Here is a 20,149-nt window from a genome sequence, read left to right as displayed (position 1 = left end):
ATGGAGTCAGTGCCTAGAGAAATAGCAGCTGTTATCCGTGCGAACGGTGGCCCAACGATATTAGGTAGGTGTGCGTAAGTCAGTGTTCACCCAGTGTATATTTCAGAAATGCTTGTGCCCCAGAAGATTTTGGCTATTGACATTTCTGATATAGCTTAAATAGTTGGCGTCTAACTGAAATACTATTCTATCCAGCTGTCTGCTGACATGTTTCAACGATTGGTATTAATATTAATGGAAAATGGTGCAAGAAAGCTAAGCGTATACACCACATCGTGCCAAAAAATAAAATATTCACTTCATTTGCCCAAGCCTTCTTTAAATTTATTGAAACTATCACGTTTTTAGTCTGAATAATAAATTTTGTCAGCTAGAGGATCTACTTCTGCCAGATAAATTTGACGTTATTTGCATTACCGAAACCTGGCTTTCCGATGAGTTAGTATTTCAATCCTTAATTGGTTATACATATTATTCAAATGTAGGTCTAATGAAAATGTTAGATGAGTTTTAACTTTATTAAAATCGTCTTTGAAATAAATCATAGACAGAACGTAATTAAAGTGGTCAAATCCCACCGTTTTAAGTAAATCGATATTTATTATTTAGCAGTAATCAATGTTTATTTTCATCAGTGTTCCACGGACGATCATAACTTGATATAAATAATAAGGATTCATTTACTCTTGATCCCTTGTATATGAACAATGAAAATTTTGCTTCTCTCCTGTGTGAATCTCCATTTCACTCAGACCATATTAATGCTTCTTATGAATTCCAATCAAAAACTCCAAACTATATTTAATTTATCTCATTTAAAAATTGGTATTACAAAATATTTTTCTTCCAAATTCTTAAACTCCTCTATTTCTCTTGAGTCATTTAATTTCACTGCAACTTGCTGGATCGTTGATTCACTCAGCTCGCTCTCCAACTATTTACTGAGTGACTGTCATATATTGCTGTTAACTCTTTGCAAAATTATAGTGGAATCAAGGACCAATGTTTCATTTATGAGTAAACAAAAACTATTTAGGAAACAGTGAAGGCTCATACATCTCAAACCTGCCATAACTATAACTGTGCTAGAGCTCTTTTGTCTCCTTAAAAAACAAATATATATATATATATATATATTTTTTTTTTTTTAATTTAAGTCCAAGTCTACCTCCTTTGGAAAGAACATGTTTTCAAAATCCTCAGTCATGTACTCTGATGATTTCAGCTCTTGGCGAGATTTCATATGTAGGTTTGAGAGGCAGTCTCTGATTGTCCGGTTTGCTTTAAAAAAAAAAAAAAAAAAAAAAAGGTAAACTGCAGCCATTATCAACCCACTGCTGGATGGAAGTCGCCTCAACAATTCATGCTGAGGGAAAATGGACCATAATCTGCCACGCTGGCCTAGTGGAGGTTAGAATATCGACCGTATTTAACAGTCAGGGACTTGAACCCCGGTCTACTCACGCTCTTTGAGTAGACCGGGTTCAAGTCCCTGACTGTTAAATACGGTCGATATTCTAACCTTCACTAGGCCAGCGTGGAAGATTATGGTCCATTTCCCCTCAGCATGAATTGTTGAGGCGGCTTCCATCCAGCAGTGGGTTGATAATGGCTGCAGTTTACCTACTCAAGGAGCGTGTGCTACTGCACTCCCGCTCCTGACCACTCGGCTACGGAGACCTCCAGTTTACTTTAAATCCTGTTTTCCAATTTTCCTTTAAATCGTGTTTTCTAATTTTCCACAATTTAGCTAGTCTTCTCTTTTGAATAAAAAAAAAAAAAACTAATAAATTACTAATAAATCAATAAATTAATAATAAAACAAATAATTTTTCCTAATTATATAAATTAAAATCTCTATTGTGTATATCCTTGACTATCTTACTCCTATTCTTAATAGATATCTTAAAGAAAGATATGTTCTGAATTATTGGTTCTCTTATAATGTCTGTCTTGAAAGCCCCTATTTGCCTAAGCAGTTAGCCCAATCGTTGTTTCCTCTTTGCTGAAATTACTTCAAAAAATACTGCTTCCTCTGATAAGCAGATTATTCTCAAAATTTCTCTCATATTCACTAAGGCAAGAAGGGTGTTTCCACAGTGACTAACCTGTTTTAAACCTGTGCTTGCTTCTAATGCTTTTAATCTAAATGGGCAATTTTGTATAGTTTTCTTTGACCTTGCATCTGCCTTTGACTCTCTAATCCCTTGCATACTTCGCTCTCTGTTATGTTTAAAAACTTTAATGGCGACCTCTATATATCAGGAATTAAAGAAAATATATTACATTTTATCTGGTTATCTCCTTTGAATTGCACACTGGCTCCCTCGTGTGGTAATCGGGTTCTAACTAGAATGGTTTCTGTAGGGACTGACTCTGTGGGTAGAACCTTCTCTGCTGTTCGCTTCTCATATTTGATCCTTCCTCTGTTATCACTCGATGTTTGATTCCTCCTCTGTTGGCACTCCGAGTTTCACTCACTCAGACCACAAAATTGAATTTTGTGCGTTGCTCAACAATAGTACAATTCTATAGCGAAGCTGGCCTGTTCAAGTCGTAGCACGAGACAGACTAAACATATTGCACCTAACGTTGTGTTTCAATTTGTATAAGTACGTATTATGACTGATATCCACAAAGGCGTGTTCTGAAACATTATCGGAGTTAATTTATTGCCTAAATGAAATAAAAATATATCTTAAATGAAATTTAAAAAAATAATAAATATTCGATTAACTGTAATTAATCTTAAACCAATATTTATTGGTATAGTTTCTGAAAGCAGGAAAACAATAAAATAAAAGTTGAAAGGGGCGAGCACCTGACCGCTTGTGTAGAAGCCTGCATATAGACTAATATGCCAGTTGATCATTTTCTTTGTATTCCGCTGAAATGTAAATCAAACGTTTATTCGAAAAACAGGAATGGTCTTATAAATCTTATTGCATTCAATTTAAAGCGATGAATATATTTCGATTCCACCGAATTATATTTTTAAAAAATCATTTTAGGTAATCATTTATATAGTGAGTTTTGTTGGGGTTTTGTTGTACGTGTTAGGGTTTGCTGCACAAATAAAGTTAAGATATATTTTTCACAAAGTGATGTGGATGGCAACAAAATTATCAGGAAGAAAACATATACAGCTGAACAATATTTCATTGCATCGTTTTATTCATGCAGCGAGGAATATAATGCGGTATTTCTTAAATTGTGAAGGAAATTATCCATCTTTTGTATTATAGTTTCATCGAAGATTGTTTAACACTGTTTGCTGCAGTGTTCAAGTCCAGCTAGTTAAAAACCCACTTTGTTGTAAATCTGTGATCCTTAAATGGTTTAGAAATAGTATCTACAATTCGATATGCAGTTGTAATCCTTTCTTTCATGATAAATGTTCATAAATTCCACAGTCTTACTTTCTTTTCTTCAGAACCTGTTATAGGCAAAATATTTTGGAGAGAACAATGTAATTAAACTTTATAATCTAATAGGTGTGCTTTAGAAGAAAGCAAACTAGTTTAATTGAACATTTTGCTTGAGCCATTACTGGCCACAAGAATTGTTACACGGTAACTTACTGCTCACAATAATGCGACATTACAAACTGGCATGTATTGTTCCTTTTAATCTTGCCCTGAATATTTAAGAAAACAGCCTGTTTTAACAACAATATGAAACATTCGGCTCATTACTGTGCAGAGCAGATTTCGGGCAGCTACGTTGTCCTCTTTGTTCTTATTACATTCTTCTTGTCATTAACGTATGTTCTATGGACGAATCTGTAAAGCCTGTCCAGTACGTTCATTATTTTTTTTAAAAATTCGTAGTTCATTATTTTCCTGAATTAATGAAGGTATAGTAGAAACCTGCAAAGTCACGCGTTATACCGCGGGATAACGAAGCAATGTATGTGCTAATTCATTTTCCTTCTACAAAATATTGTTGCATTTATCATGTAAAATATATTATTTTTGATTTCATTAAAAATTCCCCCTTAAAATGTATAATTAGACAGAGAATTTAGTGAATAAAATATTATGTTTAATATACGAAAATAAGTATACCAAATAATAAACCAAAGAGGTTATAAAGCTTCTTTTTTTTTACCCCCAAACCGTCTAGTTGCACTGCCCAGGTCAAGATTCCTCGCGTCGTTGACGGGATTCGAACTGTGGCCTTTTCCACCTGGGTGTGATGTCAATGGTTATAACCGCTGTGCTATCGCGAGGGCGATAGTTGCATGTGGACCTGTAAGCCATAGTTGCATGTGGACATTTAAAAACGATACAAAAATATAGGAGTATTTACATGAAATAATAAACAACAGGGATACAATGTGTAGAGGTCATTATACAACTCAAAATGCAATATGTAGAAGCCCGTTGTTAAGGATTGTTAAGTCAGAGAAGCCACAGTTAGGAAGTCATGGATTTTATATACTGTTTATGGGGTGGAGGACGACTTCTTGGATTATTTTGTTCACTTTATAAATACTCAGAAAATTAGATGATCGTTATTTACACAAATTTTATTATGAAACTGTGTCTGCTGCATTATTTTTGAAGCACTTAAAGTCACTATTGGCCTTTCACCCAGTAGCGAGTGATGAGTTTGCCTTTGGTTACCCTGAATTCAGAAGCGCTTTTAATAAATGCTCTATGCTCTGAATTGTACAACAGTAGACTTTCAGAATAATGGCACCTTCGGGGATTCAAGGTGCCGTTATTTCGATTTTTCCGTTATCTAGAAAGTTTTATTTTTAATATATTTAATGCAGAAATATGAAATAGAGATTAAGAATGCTATTTTATTAAATGCACATTTTTTTTTGTCTTCGCTTTTTCCCATTGTATATGGGGACAGCGTTTTTATTGTTTTTGGCATGCAATTTTTACGGCCGGATGCCCTTCCTGACGCCAACCCTCACCCTTTATCCTGGCTGGGGATATACGGTGGTTATTCCTTGACCTTCCGAACCCTCCGTATTTGATTTCTAGTTTTGATGAAAACTTGACTAATATTTAAAAAAGGGGGAAAAAACTGACACACTTACTTTTCCAGTTTCCTGCCTGTAATTGAAACTTATGCACGATTCCACTTATATACTCGATGGTTTCTTTCACCAAAAAGACAAAAACTTTTGAAAGATTCCAAAGACAGGTAATTCGATAAAAGTGCGACCATACCAGAAAAGACTCAAATTATGTGGGCTACGGAGCTGCAACTAGGCACCTTAGAGGGGACCTGATTGAGGTTTATAATTCTGAAAGGGGTTAGTAAAATGAATGAAGGAGGAATTTTCACTGTTATAAAGATTTCCAGAACTAGGGACCATAAAGACTCTTAGACTAGATTGTAGGAAGTTTTCCTTTAGTCACCGAGTCGTTGATTACTGGAATGAGTTTCCTCCGCAGGTAGCAGAGACTGACAGTTTTCAGATATTCAAAGGTCAACCGGATAGTTACCTACACATGAGGAGGAAAGTGCATAATTTATGTTTTTCTTATCTACTTCTTATTTATTTATTTTTTCGGCCGGTACAGCAAAAGCCTGTGACTTCCATGCACTCTACAGTACATGTCTCTATTAATACTAAATCTCCACTATATTCTTGATTCTTGCAGCTGTATATTAGTGGATTCCAAATATTCGATGGTGAGAAATTATCAAAGAGTGAAATTTTCTAAACCAGTGGTGATCTACCCTATTTCGGCACCAGGGGCAATTCAGGAAAGAGAAAAACTGTTATTATATATAAAATAAGATTTATGAAAACATTGAACGTGCTTACATTTATCTCAACACTTCGGGTTTTTTTCCGAACCTAAACCAAAGCAACAAACCGAACCACTATAACATTATTTTTAGTGGATGAAACCTTTGTTTGATTTATATTTTCGTATTAAAAACATTAATTGTATTATCAGTAATACAGCGTTAAATTGTTTAATAATATTTATATAGGAATATAATAATTATTCATGGACTTTTAAATTGTGTTTCTTGTTTCTGAAACTAGCTTGCGGACCACATTATAAAGAGCAGCATGCGGCCCTCGTTTTCCTCATCACTGCTCTAAGCCATCATTCTATTCCATTTTAGTTCCTGGAAGCCCTTCTAATGACACTCTATAGACATCCCAACATTGACAAAAAAATCCTGGGTGGGGACATCCTATTTCGATTCAGATTGGCCCTCCATTCCGGCAGGTCTCTCTCTCTCTCTCTCTCTTGGTGACTTTTCATACCTCTCACGAATTTCAGAAGTTGAATTTTATTTTCTTGTAGCTTTCTTCAGATGTATTTAGAATACGTAGGAAGCAGCTTTTGTTAACAGCACCGCGAAGTACGTCCTTAAATGCGTTAAGAGGTGCCTCAAACTCTGTCTTGAAAGAAAACGGTGAAAGGCCCACTTCCATATTTTTGATTACATACCTGAAATAACCTGCTATACGTTTCTTGGATTTTATTCGGCAATAAAGCAAATACAGAAGAAATCATATTATGATACCTTACAAAATATATGATATAGATTTGATGGAGTAGGGTGGAGTGTATTTGTAAGTGCATACATGTACTACTTTTCAGAAATTCAAGACTCTTTCTGGTTGCTAAAATAAGTATTCGCTCTGCCAAAGCTCCACTACCAAATAGTAAAAATAATAATAATAATAATAATAAATAAATCAAAATAACATTTTAGTGTTTTATTGTATGGAGAAGAAATTTTTAAATCTAATAGACAAGATAGCAAGAGCTAAATTTTTATTTACGTTTCTTTGTTCTTCAGAAGCTCTCCTTCGTTAAGGAGATAACTGGATCCTTTTGGCTTCATATAAATTGAAAAGTAGAAAAGCTTGAGAATAAATAAAACTCTGGCGAAAACTTCTAAAACAGGGTTTCAAAACCAGATCCTTACTCTGTGGCGTGGATATCAAATGATACCCCACAGAGGGATCACACAACTTTGCGTTAACTGGCTAGTACAAGTGTAACTTGAATGAGAAACAAATTGAAGTTATTCTAAAATTCATTTTGTTTTATAATGTCTGACTGTGTTTTTCTATGGCGTGCTGGCAGATAAGGCCGTAGCGCGAAATTTTATATTAGTAAAGGCTATTGAATATAACACTGGTCGGCATCAATTTACTTCCTGAAATAATTTCGACAGATTCTCGTAAGAAATGTATTCAGAAACTCATATATGTACTTAAAAAGTTCTCATCACTCGCAGTTTTCAAATATTGTAGGTTAATGACCGAAAACCAAGACCGGTAGTTGGTTTAATCATCTTTTCCATCTATTTTTTTTCCTAGAACATTCGGGAGGTTTCTAGAGCATTCAGTAGTTTTCTAGAACATTCGGTAGTTTTCTACAACACCCGAGAATGTTGTTACGTTTTGAAGAAGGGTCAGGGTGTTTCTGGAAGGTTCTATAACTTTCGACGGAGTTCTTTAGAAACATTGTGAGCCTTCTAGAAACTTCTTTAGCAGTAGATATATATACGAGGGTTCCGCATCAAGCATGCATTTTCATATTTTGAAAAGTTGTTGTTATTTTGTTATTTTGGTTTTTAGGAGCATTAGCAACTAAGGCCATATTGCTCCGGGATATGCGGTGGTCATTCCTTGACCTTTCCGCATCCTCCGTATTTTGAAAAGTGTATGTGTTTCAGAAAGTGAGTGGTGAAGAAAGTGAACAAGTATTTAGTGAATTAGTGTTTGTAAACAAGTGTCGTGCGCATAAGTGTAAATCGTGAACTGTGTTTAAATAAAAATAGAAATAAAAATCTACAATTTCTTAAATGCGCGTACCTCAACGGTTAATGAAATATGTCGCGTTCTTGTCGAAATAAGCCTGATAGCGTTTGCTACATTTCCGGAGATGTGGTATCAAAATCGCAGCAGCTGTCACAACTTGTGAGAAAAACCTATAAATTCTGTTTTGGATGTAAGGTTGGAGATCAAGATAAAGTATGGCCCCCAAAGATTTCCTGTAGCTCATGTTCAAGGACATTAACAGGCTGGCTTAGAGGTAGTCATAAATCGATGCCTTTTGCTGTTCCGGTGATATAAAGGGAACGTCGAGACCACATAAACGATTGTTACTTTTGCATGACCAATATTTCTGGTTTTTCTAGGAAATCGAAGCATAAAGTAGAGCATCCCTACATACTTCCGCTCTCAGGCCTGTTCCTTTCGATGATACAATTCCAGTGCCAAAGTCACCAGAAACCTATGGACTTGGCCCGTACAAATTCAGGATCGAAAAATGAGTCTCCAGAAGATGCAGAGCCCAGAACGAGTAAAAATCCAGACTTTTCAACACTTGATACTGCAAAGCCGCATTTAATCATTCAGGCAGAATTGAACGATTTGGTCAGAGATTTGGACCTCTCCAAAACCAAGGCTCAATTACTAGGATCACGGCTTCAGCAGTGGAATCTTCTTGAAAAGAGTGTCAGTGTGTCTTTTTTATAGAAAGGGGAAATCTAACATAATGATCTATTACTCCATGGAATGCTTTGGTTTATTTTAACAAGGTCCAGTAATTAATGAGAGTTACATGTGGAGCATGTCCCCGAGCAGTGGAGGCTTTTCATTGATTCATCCAAGGTCAGTTTGAAAGCAGTTTTATTCCATAATGGAAATAAATATCCATCTATACCATTGGCCCATGCAGTTCACATGAAGGAAATGTACGAGAACCTGCAGGTTCTTTTGCAAAAAATATGCCGTCAAGAATACAAATGGAATGTGTGTGCAGACTAAAAGTGGTAGCTCTGCTGACTGGGTTGCAAGGCGAATACACTAAATACTGCTGTTTTTTATAAACGTTGAACAGCTGAGCCAAGGTTGCCACTATTGGGTAAAAAAATGGCCAGACCATTCAGAAACTACACCAGGCCAGAAAAATGTAGCACATCCTCCCTTGGTGGATAAGTCAAAAATCTATTTACCTCCATTGCGCATCAAGCTAGGTTTGATAAAAAAATATATTTCTGAAAGCGATGGACAAAAAAAGGAAAGGGATTTTCTTGTTTGAGGCAAACGTTTCCTCGAATCAGTGAGGCCAAGATAAAATAGGGAATTTTTGTGGGTATTCAAATCAAACTGCTATTCCAAGATAAGGAATTCCCTAAAAAATTAAATGGTATAGAAATAAGAGCCTGGGAGGCATTCGAAAACGTCTGCCGGAAATTTTTAGGCAATGAGAAATCAGAAAATTACAGTGAAATTGTGGATGAACTAATTATAGCGTACAGAGTTGGGATGCAACATATCGTTAAAGCTTCATTTCCTAAATTCCCATTCAGACTTTTTTCTGAAAACTTGGGAGCGGTCTCCGTGTTCATCGGTTTCACCAAGGTTTCACCAAGATATTTCTCAAATGGAAAATAGATACCAGGGAAAATGGAGTCCAAATATGTTGGCAGACTACTGTTGGAATCTCGTACGGGAGCACTACTGGACGATTATAAAAGCCAAAAAAAACGATGAAATAAGTGTTTTTGTTATCAGATAAACATTTTTGTAATTCTAGTTCAATATTTAATATTAGTATTAGTAACGGCCGCATGGTGCAAGAAAGCCTATGGCTTATGCTGCACCAGCCAAAAAAAAAAAAAAAATCCGAACAAAACAATGATAAAAACAAAAAATAAATAAATAAATAAAATAAATAACTAAATAATAATAATTAATAAATAAAAAAATAAAATAAAATATAAATAAAAAGGAAATTAAACCTATCATCCTATGCGCTTCCCTTACCCGAAAGTACTATCCAGATGACCTTTGAATTTCCCCAAACTGTCGGCCTCTACCACCCATGAAGGCAACTTATTCCAGTAATTTATAACTCGCTGGCTAAAATAAAACTTCCTGCAGTCAAATCTAAACATTTCCCCCCGTAACTTGAATTTATGTCCCCTAGTTCTAGCATCATTTATAATCATGAAAATTTTGTCCTCATTCATTTTACTGATGCCTCTCAGAGCCTTAAACACCTCAATCAAATCTCCTCTAAGGTGTCTAGTTTCCAAACTCTGCAACCAACATATTCGAAGTCTTTCTTCATAAGGACGCCCTTTTGCCGATCTCACCAGGCGAGTTACCCTTCTTTGCACCCTTTCAAGAAGCTCGATGTCTTTCTTTAGGTGCGGTCTCCATACTTGAACACAGTATTCCAAGTGTGATCTAACATAAGCCTTATATAATGGGATTATCACGTCCCTATCTCTACTTGCAAAAGTTCGATCGATCATCGATAGGACACCATGGGCCTTCCTTGCAACCTGTTTACAATGCTCAGAGAATTTCATGTCTGACCGTATTGTATATAACATTTTCTTAAGATATATGAAATCTTTTTACTAGAAACTTAGTTTTTGACTTTAATCCCTTCTCCCTTAAATCTGGTGGACGTTACAGCAATATGGTTGCCACATTTGAATTCAACGTCAAATCTACGAAATCATCTTAATTTTAAGAGGGAGCGGAAAAAAAATTACTGTAAGTTTTATGTACTATGTACATCCCGAATAAGTTTTTATAATAAAAAAAATATGATAGTTCTACAGCCAGCCTATTTTATTTAAAATAGAGATCCGTTTGTAAAAAAAAAATTGATAGATCGATCTCGAGACCTTGTCCATTTTTAAAGTTGCTCGTATTGTTGAAAATGGCCATCCTCTGATGTATGGTGAAATGTCACTCGTAATATCATTCCGTCTCTATTTGGCTTTATTGCTGAATATAACATGGTACCATTAATAGAGGCTGTTCTTCCATTTTTTTCAAAGCATCTTGAGAATTATTCAAGAAATCCTGAAATTCATCTTAGGTTAGGACTATGGCTGTTCATTGAAGTGGAAGTTCATTGAAGTCACCATTCTGCTTTTTTGTTCGAGAGGTTGGTGTTATTCATTCTTTTGAGATGATATTAAATAATGATCTCTATAGAGCGAGCATAATGATCATCTTTAATTTCTGGTTGATTGTTTTGAAGATACTTGAATTGGAATAAGAACTCCCCCCTCAGATGTGTGACCGATTTGGAATAATATTAGTAGTAGTAATGGCTAAATGATACAAGGAAGATATAAGAAAAAAGTATAAAAATAGAATGCAAGTAGAGTGAGAATGCAGATTATGAATGAAGTAAATGTGTCTTTCCCGCCCCCCACTGCCAGCTAACATATCCAACCCCTTAGGATTGACGGTTTGACCATCATTCCGGATTCGACAGTTACATGGACCTGACAACGATCACCGACGGAGGCATACTGCAGCTCCGCTGCCAACACGCCATTTGGCGATCTGAATCGGGTACTCAAACCCGGTTCCCTTTAAAACCCAATTCCCAGGCAGGGGGGAAGGGTCTCTGTCTCCTCCCCTTCCTGCCTCCCCCCATACTTCACCTGGTGGGGCTCGTCCCTACTGACATCTTCGGGGATGCCTACTCTATCGTCCCCAACCTTGTACCTGTTTCCCCCCACTCTAACTAAACCGACCGAGTACGCTCCTAACAATGCCGCCAAATTCTAATCAACATCTAAATTCTACCGCTTTCTCGTAAATCTCTTTCGACCTTTTCAAATTCTAGTGTTTGTCCCTTTTTTATATATATATATATATATATATATATCTCTAGGGATGTGCCTTGCCACTGAAATCCTCGGAAATTAGGTAGCGGGGCCTGCCAGAGTACTTAAATAATCCACTGGGTGCCGTGCCTCCTCGTGACAATGTGTTGGAAACGGGGGTCCCAATAGAGGCCCAACGGCTAAATGATCAGAGAAACAACAGAACATAACACTACACAACAAACCACTTTTTAAATCTCTGGTCTCCACAGAGGTCTGTGTTACACGTACAAAGAATACAACGCGGAGAGGTGCCGTCAGACAACTAACACACTTTACACTTTACTTAGTTCGCCCAGGAAATGTTCACTAGACGTAGGAACAACCTGAGAATCCAGGCCAACTTGATTCCAGCTCAATCTGAAGTTTAATACCAAAATCCGACAATCTACACTGAACTGACTATATAATCATCTAATCCAAGCAGAGTAGAACTCCACCTGTATACCTTGTTGTGGGACAAGTGGAACTGCTATCTTTGGATGACGCACGCCATTGTGGCACTCATCTTTGTGCGGCACATTAGCCGTGCAGTCTTTTTTCCTTTCCCTGGGCCTGGGTGGGCCCCCCAATCTAGGGACATCCTAACTCTTCGCCCCTCTCTACTTCCTCCCTCATCTGGAGGTTGCCTTCTTTCTTCGTCTTCCCTTCTCACCTGCCTTTACTCCCGACTCTCTAACTATCTCCCGCACTCACTTTAATTTCCATTTTTAGGGGCCCCTAGAAAGCTCAGGCCACTCTGGTGGTTACCTAGCCAGAGTTCTTTTCCTCTATTGCACTGCTTGGCCTACCTCCACGGGGTTAGTGACAGGCACCGTCTAGTCCCACATGGGGGCCCCACGGCTAAACGGCCAGATGAACAACAGAACCCAACACCACACTGTACAACCCTACACTTACATATTCTGGCCTTTACAAGGAACTGTATGCATCACAGAGTACTATGTGGAGTTGGGAGAGATTGCCGGTGCCGCCTGACAATAAACACGGCCCCGAGTGCCAAGCGATTTTTCTTAAGCAACATATAGAGTGATCTTTCCAAGTGCTTTCGTTCTGTTTTATTTCTAGCACCTTTCTCGTCCTCAATTCACTGTAAGTGGTTTTGTCCTTAACAGATTTAAGTAAGAACCCAGGAAAGAAAACCACCTTTCTTTTCTTAGTACATTTATTAATTTTTTTCGCTAACAGACTAACTCTCCAGCCGCTTGGTCACTAGGTGGTTGCTCCTGCCTCCCCGTGGCGGGACCGGAAACCTCAAAGAAAAATTAATCCTTTCAGGGCTAAAAGGAGCAGCAATGGACTCAACAAACCAGGGTTCACCTGGAACTATGGATCTAACTGATCATAATCGGCAGCAAGTCACATTTAGCACACTTTATATTATCTCCTAATGAAAGATGATCCTCCACAATACCCTCAGTGTCTAACCATACTAACAGTGAAGCACGTCATCGTGGAATGTCCACGTTACCAAATTGCCTGCCAATCAGCTTTCAAATCGCATGCAAATGAACCATTAAGCCTTGAACTCATTATGGGAGAAAACTCAGAAGTAAAGGAACTCTTTACATATCTCAGTCTAATAAACCTTACCAATTGCATCTAATATTCCAACCTTAATGTTAACATAACTGAAAATAACAAAACTTGAACAGGCGCAATATAGCCGAAGCAGCTTTTGCGCCACAAAACTACAAACTACAAACAACAACAACAACAACAATAAAAACTAAGTCATTAAGTTGATAGGATCACCGTCCTCTCTACACCGGGTGGAAAAGACCCGAGTTCGAGTCCCGTTGATGAAGGGAGGAATTTTTATGGGCCTTTTTCACAACGTGGCTGGGCCCCGGGTGCCAAGCGTATTTCGAGGCCAAGCGATATTCTGGTGATATATAGAGCGCTCTTCTAAAGTGATTGAAGTTATTTCCTTTTAAGTTCCTACGTTTCTACCAAAAGCCTTTCTTTTATAACTAGTTCTATACTTGAAAACCACAAGTTAGAACACAGAAAGGAAACACACCTTTCTTTTTCCTATATTTCTTGTTCTATTAACCAACTAACACTTCAACCGCTTGGCCTCCGAGCGGCACTGCTCCTGCCTCCCCGTGGCGGGGCCGGTAATCTGGGGGAAAAGTTATCCCCCAGGGCTAAAAGGAGCAACGATGGATAAAAATGAATATCCACCTCTAGAGCCTTCAAACTCAAGGCTAGACAAACCTAATGATGAAGACGTGAACCAAGCAAAAAGGCTCCGAAGAGAAGTTCAGTGCAATGAAATGCCAAACTTTCTGGTGATACACTCTCTCTCCAACCAACCTGTCGGCAAATTATCACCATTCGTCATCCAAAGATTTCTGGAATCGATTGCTGGAACACCAAAAATGGTTAAACGACTGCAATCTGGAGACCTATTAATTGAAACAGCCAACTCCAAACATTCCGAGTGGCTGCTCAAAACAACGACATTCGGTGGCCTGCCAGTATCTATTACTCTCCACAACACCTTAAATTCCTCGAAAGGCGTTATAACCGAATGGGACCTACTTACAATATCAGAAGAGGAATTAGTTAAAGAACTGAGTAATCAAAAAGTAACCAACGCCAAACGCATAATGACCAAAAAAGATGGAAATCTCGTCCCAACTAGGTCAATCATTTTAACCTTCAGTACCCCAGATTTGCCATCCTCAGTAAAAGCTGGCTATTTAAACTGCCGAATTCGGGCTTATATTCCTAACCCGATTCGTTGTTTTAAATGCCAAAAATATGGACATTCCCAACAAGCATGCAGAGGAGAAGCTATTTGTCCTATTTGTGGTTCCAAGGAACATACACAAGCAGACTGTTCAGCATCAAGTCCCATTTGCCCTAACTGCAAAGAAAGTCACCCAGCATTTTCAAAATCCTGTGAAATGTGGAAAACAGGGAAGAAAATTCAAAAATATAAAATTGAACACAAAGTCACATACCCTGAGGCACGCAGACAGGTTATGTTGACCATGCCCAGTCGTTCATATGCGTCTCACACTCGAAGCTTTATTTCAACAGCAGTACAAACAGATGTATCAATACCCCCCAGCACATCTATGGCTAATTGGGTTAAAAATACACTATCTAATTCAGGAAAAGACACACATCAAACTAAAACCAGTGAATCGACCAACACTCCAATCCCAACTGATACTCGGACAGTCTCGCATGATAAAGAAAAATTAAAAACTACCAAAGACAACAAGAAACCTGAATCATCCACCAATAGTATGGAAGTAGATGTACACTCAGATCTTGAGGAACCCATACTAGAACTTCATGCAAATGACACTATGGATACTGGGCGCCCCAGCTTCCCAAAAAAAGACCGGAAAAAGTGCTCAAACAAAAAACAGTCTGATGAATCATCCTCAACTAAACCTAAATGAACCACAGTATCTTACAATGGAATTGCAGAGGTTTTCGTTGCAACACTGACGATATTCAATACTTAATTAACCGATATTCTCCAGCTGCCTTCTGTCTACAGGAAACTTACCTGACCTCGCAAATTTCTCCTTCGATAAAGAACTATTGCCTTTATCGAAGAGATCGAAATACCGCTAATGCTGCCCATGGTGGGGTAGCAATCCTAGTAAACTCGAAGATCCCAACTAGACATATCCCAATCCAAACTGAAATAGAAGCTGTTGCTGTTCGCATAACTCTCCATAATGCAATAACACTTATCTCAATCTACCTACCACCAAACCGTTCTTACTCTTTAAGAGATCTTGAAGACCTGTTTATACAGATACCTCCTCCTCTCTGTATATTAGGGGACTTTAACGGGCACCACCCATTATGGGGTTCTCCCAAATTGGATAGACGTGGCCGACTAATTGAAAGCTTTTTAGAGGCACTAAATTTCAATATACTCAATACTGGTGCACCGACACACGTACAGCTCCCAGCAGGACACACATCAGCAATAGACCTCACAATTTGTTCACCAGTACTAGTCCCAACCATAGAGTGGAATGTAATAAATGATCCCATGGGCAGTGACCACTTTCCAATAGTATGCAACTTTCTGATAGCAAAGACTCCTTCAATTCAACCGTGCAGAAAGTGGAAATTTGTCCGAGCAGACTGGGCAAAATTTCAATCGTCAATCGACCTTGATGAGGAAAAAATCCGCCTCCAACATATTGATGATGCCACAGATTACATCACGTCGCATCTTCTAAATGTGGCTAAAAATACAATACCACTATCAAATCCCCCGGGCCGAAAGCATCATAATTACTGGTGGAATGACAAATGCACCACAGCAAAGAGAGCAAAAAATAAAGCTTGGAATTTGTTTCGGCAATGTCCGAGCACAGTCAATCTTATTAACTATAAGAAATTAAGGGCAAAAGCACGCTTCATACAAAAGCAAGCAAAGAAAGAATCCTGGATCCGTTTTGCCTCTAGTTTTCACAGAAATACTGATTCCAAAATAATATGGAAAAAAATTAGACAGCTGTCTGGTAAGTTTCCTACCATACCTTCTCCAATCCTCTCTTGGAATGGGAAAGATCTCTCTAATCCAGTAGATATAGCTAATGCTTTGGGAAATACTTTTGCCGAAATTTCAGCAGCAACAGCCTATCCTACCTCATTCCAAAGAATTAAAAACACTGAAGAAAAGCATGCTGTTCATTTTCAAACTGCCCATCTTCTCCCATATAACAAACCTCTGCAATATTCTGAACTTTTACATGTCATTAAAACTGCCCGCAATGGTGCTGCCGGGCCAGATGGGATTTATTATGTCATGCTACAACATCTTGATGACAAAGCTTTGCGCTGCCTCCTGGTCTTTTACAATCGCATATTTTTAGAAAATGTTTTTCCAGCTTCTTGGCATCACTGTACAGTTTTGGCATTCCTGAAACCTGGAAAAGATCCATCCAACCCGAATAGCTATAGACCCATATCTCTCTCAAGCTGCCTCAGCAAAATTCTTGAGAAAATTATCCACAGAAGACTCGTCTGGATCATAGAGTCGGAACAGCTAATGAGCCATAGTCAATATGGCTTTCGTCAAAACAGGTCATGCCTAGATCTTATGGTCAAGGCTGAATTTGCCATCCGTAATGCTTTTGTCAAACATGAACATCTAGTAATGGTTTCAATAGACATTGAGAAGGCTTTTGATACCACTTGGCGGTATGGTATACTTAGTGATCTTTACCTTCTAGGACTACGAGGCAACCTCCCTATATTTATTGAGAACTTCTTGCATACTAGATCATTTCAAGTTCGATACCAACATGCCCTTTCCACAACTTTCATCCAGGAAGAAGGTGTTCCACAGGGATCAGTACTGAGTGCCACTCTTTTTGCTCTGAGAATAGATTCTATCACTAAGCAGCTTCCAAATACAGTTGAGACTTACCTTTATGCAGATGACCTTTCCATCTCCTGTCATTCTCAAAACATGAGGTCTGTTGAAAGACAGCTTCAGATATCACTTAATAAAATTCAACAATGGGCAAGCCTCAACGGCTATCGGCTCTCGCAGCAGAAAACAGTTGCCATCCACTTCTGTAGACAACGCAAACTCCATCCAGATCCTGAACTTCAAATTTCTAACATCGTTGTCCCAGTCACCAGCAACATCAGATTTCTTGGATTAATCCTTGACAACAAGTTAAATTTCCTAGACCATATTAAAAATGTACGGACGTCATGTCTAAAAAAGTTAAACATACTCAGAGCTTTATCTGCCCAAACATGGGGTGCAGATCGTACCTCGCTTCTTCGTTTATACAGGGCATTAATCAGATCCCGTCTCGATTATGGTGCTCCTGTCTATGATTCTGCCAGAAAGAGTGTATTACGCTGGCTTGATCCAATTCAACACAGTGCTTTGAGAATTGCAATTGGTGCATTCAGAACGTCGCCAGCACATAGTCTCTACATTGATGCTCACGAGCCCCCACTAGCTTTACGCAGGAAAACACTGTTACTCAAATATGCTGTAAAGATACAAAGTTGTGCCTCTCATCCCGTTCAGTCATACATTTTCAACCCACCATTTGAAATCTTATACAGAAACAAACCTAGCATAGTAAAGCCAGCTGGTCTTCGCCTTCTTGAATTGGAGCAAGTTTGGAATATTTCCGTCCATTCCGTTCAACAAGTAGCCACATGTACTCAGCCACCATGGACTCCTCCTCCTCTTCCAACCTGTGACACTTACCTCTGTCAATGGAGAAAGAATACTTTGCAAGCATCAAATGTCAAACAAATTCATGCAGTTCACACTCAAAGATATACTGACTTCTCCCCAATCTATACAGATGGCTCTAAATCTAATTCAAATGTTGGAGCAGCTGCAGTGTTTCCGAATACAACTGTATCAGTTTCCCTTCCATCAGAATTTAGTATATTTTCTGCTGAATTATATGCAATCAAACTAGCTTTAGAAAATCTCTGTTCAGACAGTTCCTTCAAATCAGTTATTTACACTGATTCCCTCAGCTCAATCATGTCGTTATGTAATTCCTCAGATGAAGTCCACCCTATTCTTAATGAAATCAGAAGCTTATTACTGCAAATTAAAGAACGCAACCAACTGGTCACTTTTTGCTGGATTCCATCCCATTCTGGTATTTTAGGCAATGAACTGGCCGATAAAGCTGCAAAAAATCCAACTACTTTTGATTTAACCAATATCCCTGTTCCAGCATCAGATTATGCACTAACTGTTCATGCTGCTTGCATATCACAATGGACAGCACTCTGGCACTCTCAGACTAATAATAAACTCTTTCAGTTTAAACATGATCCAAAAATCTGGCACTCCAGTAACCGTACATCAAGACAAGAAGAAGTAGTCCTTTCAAGGGCAAGAATAGGACATACCCATCTGACCCACCTTCATTTACTCACAGGAGATGATCCACCACAATGTACACATTGTTCTAATAATTTGACAGTAAAACATATTCTTATTGGCTGCCCCTATTATAAACAAGCCAGAACTTCATCCTTGATCTCACTGGTTAATCTCCATAAACCAATAACTCTTGAAAATCTCATTGGTGATAAGGCAAATATTTCTGAATTTTTTGACTTTCTCAGGCAAACTGGGCTTTTCAATTATTTTTGATTTCAGATTTTCTTTTGATTTAGGGAAAACTCATGTTTTAATATAATAAGTGAATAGGCACATTATAGCCTTAGCAGCTTATGTGCCATTAAGCCTCCAGAACAACAACAACAACAACGTGGCTGAATTAGTCGGTCTCAGACGAGGGTAGCGATGGCCCATTTGACTTATGCCTAAATCTGTGCTTAGTCATAACGAACTTTTTGTCATTTCTTGTACATATACCGTTAATGGGTATACCGTTGCCTAAGTTTTATTATAATAAAAACAATGCTCAATGAGTTACATAGTTATATATAACTATACAATACATATTGTATAACAACTGATTTATATATGTCGATTTATTTTATATTAATTTTTCCTTTCAAGGACAATTTGCCTTTAGAAGAAAATCGTGCAATTCAGATTCTCCCAACGGAACTTAGGATCAGCAACCTACGACAAACAGATATTGGAGATTATGTGTGTATGGCAAGAAATAGGGAAGGCAGTGTAACTGCGACTTGCAAAGTCATCGTTGCTGGTAAGTACGTACTCTGAATGATGGCTGTTATCGAAAACAGAAATTATAATTTAATGCTATAGCACATATGTAATAATTTTACATCCCTCCCAAAAACTGTATCCATTAGAAACAGGCATCAGTTACGCTGTTCAAATAATGTCATTTTTGTATTATTTATTATCACTGTTGTTGTTGTTGTTGTTGTAGGATTTTAGGAGCATCAGCGACTAAGACCTTATTGCTCCGTGTGTATTGTCTGTAAATTGCGTGTGTTCTGTGGTCGGTTTTCTGTTTACTAGATGAAAAGCCCGAGTTTTCGGGAGAAAAAACCATGCCACCCTCGCCCTAGGCCGACTAACGCAACCAAAAAAAAAAAAAAAAAAAAGGGAGGACGGTGCTTAATATGCACAGTATGCGCTATACTATTCACGTGGACTTGAGACATGGAGAATTATTCTTTTGGAATAATCCATCCGTAGATTAGATCGATACAATATTAAAAAATGTACCTGTCCGGAAACAATTTCCAGATAACTTGTGGCATGCAAATGTTTTCCCACTGATATCGTGCGCCACGGAAACACTCTCCATACCAGTACCTCTATCAGCATAAAACAACAGGAACCGGGGCTCATCAGACCAGAAAAGTTTTCCATTTCTTCCTTGTCCAGTGTTGGAGTTCCTGAGCCCATTGGAACTGAACCATGTGTTTTGCTGACAAAATTGGAACCCGATTCAGTCGTCGACTACGTACCCAACCATGTCAGGATACGAGTTTTACGTTCTGAAATGCCTCTTTGGTTACTATCGTTATGGGGTTTTTTTTTTGGGGCGGGGGGGTATGTTTCCTTGAG

General features: G+C 38.1%; 1 protein-coding gene across 4 annotated transcripts in view; it reads left to right on the top strand.

Moving 5' to 3' along the window:
* The window catches only part of LOC150086693 (protein turtle-like), a 1,103,226-nt gene that overhangs the window by 417,582 nt on the left and 665,495 nt on the right, over positions 1-20,149 (top strand). For all 4 annotated transcript variants that reach the window (XM_090372696.1, XM_090372694.1, XM_090372697.1 and 1 more), the window contains one exon: positions 19,160-19,313. In XM_090372696.1, the coding sequence (XP_090228822.1) occupies positions 19,160-19,313 (154 nt within the window). The remainder of the gene's footprint in view (positions 1-19,159; positions 19,314-20,149) is intronic.

This window comes from Mastigoproctus giganteus, chromosome 4, assembly GCF_048544385.1.
Source record: "Mastigoproctus giganteus isolate SK-2022 chromosome 4, ASM4854438v1, whole genome shotgun sequence".
Lineage (NCBI taxonomy): Eukaryota > Metazoa > Arthropoda > Arachnida > Uropygi > Thelyphonidae > Mastigoproctus > Mastigoproctus giganteus.
Note: the sequence above shows the minus strand (reverse complement) of the source record. Positions and strands in the feature narration are given on the sequence as shown.